The 3,411-nt window shown below is 56.6% G+C and overlaps 1 protein-coding gene across 1 annotated transcript; it reads left to right on the plus strand.

Annotated features, from left to right (window-relative positions):
* Positions 1-45: 45 nt before the first annotated feature.
* HPD (4-hydroxyphenylpyruvate dioxygenase) lies at positions 46-2,223 on the plus strand (the record flags this gene model as incomplete). The annotated part of the gene is made up of 6 exons (XM_010297337.1): positions 46-123; positions 289-451; positions 792-863; positions 1,571-1,693; positions 1,839-1,955; positions 2,113-2,223. Coding segments are annotated over 6 exons (664 nt in total), but the record flags the coding sequence as incomplete, so codon positions are not given.
* Between the last annotated feature and the right edge of the window lie 1,188 nt (positions 2,224-3,411).

The following is a 3,411-nucleotide window of genomic DNA, read 5'->3' on the forward strand; positions in this document are numbered from 1 at the left end:
TGCCCCCGAGCCTGGCTGAGAGCAGCACCCGGCTTCCCCCCACAGACCGAGCGCCAAGCTTAACTTCGTCGACCACGTCGTGGGGAACCAGCCCGACCTCCAGATGGTCCCAGTGGCAGACTGGTAAGAGTGGGGAGGGCTGGCGGGAGGTGGGATGGAGCAGCAGCACCGCTCTGCTGGTCTCATCCCCTCCAATGTCAGCGGCTGAGGCTAATTAAGCCAGAGCAGAGGTTCATTAGTGTGGGGATGGAGCAAGGGACTTGAACGTGCCCTTTGTGGCCCGGGCAGGTATCAGAAGAACCTGCTCTTCCACCGCTTCTGGTCGGTGGATGACAAGCAGCTGCACACTGAGTTCAGCGCCCTGCGCTCCATCGTGGTCACCAACTACGAAGAGACCATTAAGATGCCCATCAACGAGCCAGCACCCGGCAAGAAGAAATCCCAGATTCAGGTGAGTGCACGCCGGGGGTTGGTCCGTCAGACTGCCACCACCTCGAGTGGGGCTTGAAAAGGGACCAAAGGGGTCAGTGATTCAGAGCCGGCGCAGACACGCTCAGCAAAGGTGGCTCTCTGGAAAGCAGCCCTGGTTCTGCTTGGGTCTGCCCAGGGCTGTCAAACCCTGGGGGAGCCACCGGGACAGAGCCCGTTTACCCCTGATTTCACCAATAGTGTCTTTTTTAATTTCGTGGTGTCCCTGAGCTGATTTTGTTCTCATGTTTTTAAGCCCAAGCCCAGCCCTTTGCGGGCTGTAGCTGTGCTGTCACTAATGTGGTGACACTTCTTCCCTGTAGGAATACATTGACTACTACGGAGGGGCCGGAGTCCAGCACATCGCGCTGAACACCTCCGACATCATCTCTGCGGTGAGTGCAGCCCCGGGCAGCCCTCTGCCCCGGCCCGTCCTGCCCCGATGCCTCCACCCCATCCCACTGGGCACGGTCCTTGTCACAGGGCAGTGGTGGATGATGAGCCCCGTTGGGGTACGAGGACACGGGCAGGTTGGGCGGGCTTTGTGCTGTGGTTGTCTTGCAACCGGGATTAACCGCCCTCTGTGTCAGTGTGTTGCTGGAAAGGGACCTGCCTGCACCTGTGAGCTGCTGGCAGATGCCCGTCCCTCCAGCTTAAAGTGATTGGGGTCCACAGGGACCTCGATGGCACCCACCACCTGGTGGGTGGCTGGTGGGGAGCTCGGGCAGCCCGGGCTGCTGGGCTGAGCCACCATAGCACATCACCCACCTTTGCCTGTGGCAGATGCTGGTGTGGGCTGAGCCCAGCTGCTGTTGAGCACTTGGTTTTGGGCTCCTCTCCAGAAGTATCAGGGGGTCAGGGTGGGATGAAGCATCGGTGGCCAACTCTCTGCGTTGCCTGGAGGGGGCATCTTGGGCCCTCCCGTTCCTGGTGCCCAAAACAAGAGGGTGGGAGAAGTGCCCATGCATGAGGTTGACCAATGTCATGGAAAAGTATCACTCTGCCTCCTGACACCACCCATCCCGGGCCATCCTCTTGGCACAAGGCACTCCACAAACGAGCCCCAAGCCTGACCCACGCCGGGGTCTCCCCTGCCTTGCAGATCACCAACCTGAAGCAGCGGGGCACACAGTTCATGGACGTGCCGTCCAGCTACTACCAGGTGCTGCGGGAGAGGCTGAAAACTGCCAAAATCAAAGTGAAGGAGAACATCGACAAGCTGGCGGTGAGTCAGACTGGCCCGAGAGGGAAAAAGTTTGCCCAGGGCTGGACCGGCTCCCCAAAGTGTTTTGCAGGGATGAGGGTGATGCAGAAGGATCCCCTTGCTCCTCTGTGGGTCTTCGAGCTGGCGCCCTGTTTCTTTTCTCCAGGAATTGAAAATCCTGGTGGATTTTGATGAGAAGGGCTACTTGCTCCAGATCTTCACCAAACCAGTTCAAGACAGACCCACGGTCTTTCTGGAGGTCATCCAGCGGCATAACCACCAGGTTGGTTTGAGGATGTCGCAATGATCTTGGCCTCAAGACCTCAAGGCCATCGAGCACTGTCACCGAGCCAGCCCTCAGTGCTGCTCTTCCCCAGCCGCTTCCGAGCTGACAAACCCGTCGCCCATCCCCACAGTCCGTAACGTTGTCATCCTCACAGGGCTTCGGCGCCGGGAACTTCAAGTCTCTGTTTGAAGCGATAGAAATGGATCAAGACGCAAGAGGAAACCTGACCATCCTGAAGCCCAACGGGGAGACCAAGCGCATCTAGAGGATGGCAGAAATGCTGCCCCCGTCCCTAACGAGCTGATTCACAAACAAACCGGGTAACAGCCGATGTTTTGGTAAATAGCCCAGACCTAAGTGTCATAAACCCAGGGAAGCTGCTGCCAAGTTGGAGATGTAAAAGGACTCGCACCTATCCTGACCCAGCCCCGGTGCTGCCCTCCGGTGACTTCTTGGGAGAGGGAGCATGGGAAATAGCGAACACGGTCTTAAAAAGCAGTTTAATCTGATCCAAACCACCGAATTCTTAACACAGGGCAGATTTAAGGCATGTGTCAAAGACACGCAGCTACGGAGGAAGAGAGAAGAACGAACTGGGAGTGCTTAAATTTAGTCTATCCAAAGTTTTCTGTTAATTTTAGCTACGCGGGAGGCTGGGAGAGGAGAGCACGGAGGCATTCACCTCTCTGTGCATCTCATTTTGTAACATTTTATTTTAATTGCTTTTAGACTCAATCTTGAATTTGAATTTCCTAAGATTAAACACGTAGTTTTAGGGTAGCTACAACATCCTAGTATGAGACTATTACTAGATGTAATAGAATTTACATATTTCAGCCTTCCCAAGGCAACGCAGTCTTGCTCTAATACCTGTAAATTCCTGAATTAATGAAGGCTTGGTGTTTCTTCTGTGTTTCAAGAAGTAATTGCTGGCATCGGTAGCGATTCCCTAGCTCAGATCCCGGCTGCAACAGCCCCTGTGGGCATTGCTCTGGTGTCTGGTGGTCACTGTCCTTTGCAAGCGGACTTTCCCCACCCGCACAATAAAGCCCTTTTCTGTCACAGCCTGAGTGCCTGGTAAGTTCATGTGTCGGGGCTGGAGACCCCACGTTCGCTGCAGCTGCAGGTCAAACGCTCCCCGAGGAGTCTGCAGACCTCAGCGTGCAACTGCTGAAGAACATCTCAGGATCTCCGGGCTCCATGGGCCTCCCCACTGTTGCACATCTGCCCTCAAAACCCCGGTGCACCCACTGCTGCTCCCCAGGTTTCCCAGCATCGAAGCTGCTCACACCCCAAGCAGCCAAAGCCCCTGCCAAGCCCTCGGCTCAGGACGGGCTCCTCGGCCACGGGTCCTTCCGTCAGCCCAAGCCTCTGCCCCATCCGGCCACCCTCCAGGCTGAGTCCTGCTGCCTTCTGCCCCGCGCCAGCGCCGCGAGCTTTGGCTGTCCTGCGT

This window comes from Phaethon lepturus, unplaced genomic scaffold (assembly GCF_000687285.1).
Source record: "Phaethon lepturus isolate BGI_N335 unplaced genomic scaffold, ASM68728v1 Scaffold38590, whole genome shotgun sequence".
Taxonomy (NCBI): domain Eukaryota; kingdom Metazoa; phylum Chordata; class Aves; order Phaethontiformes; family Phaethontidae; genus Phaethon; species Phaethon lepturus.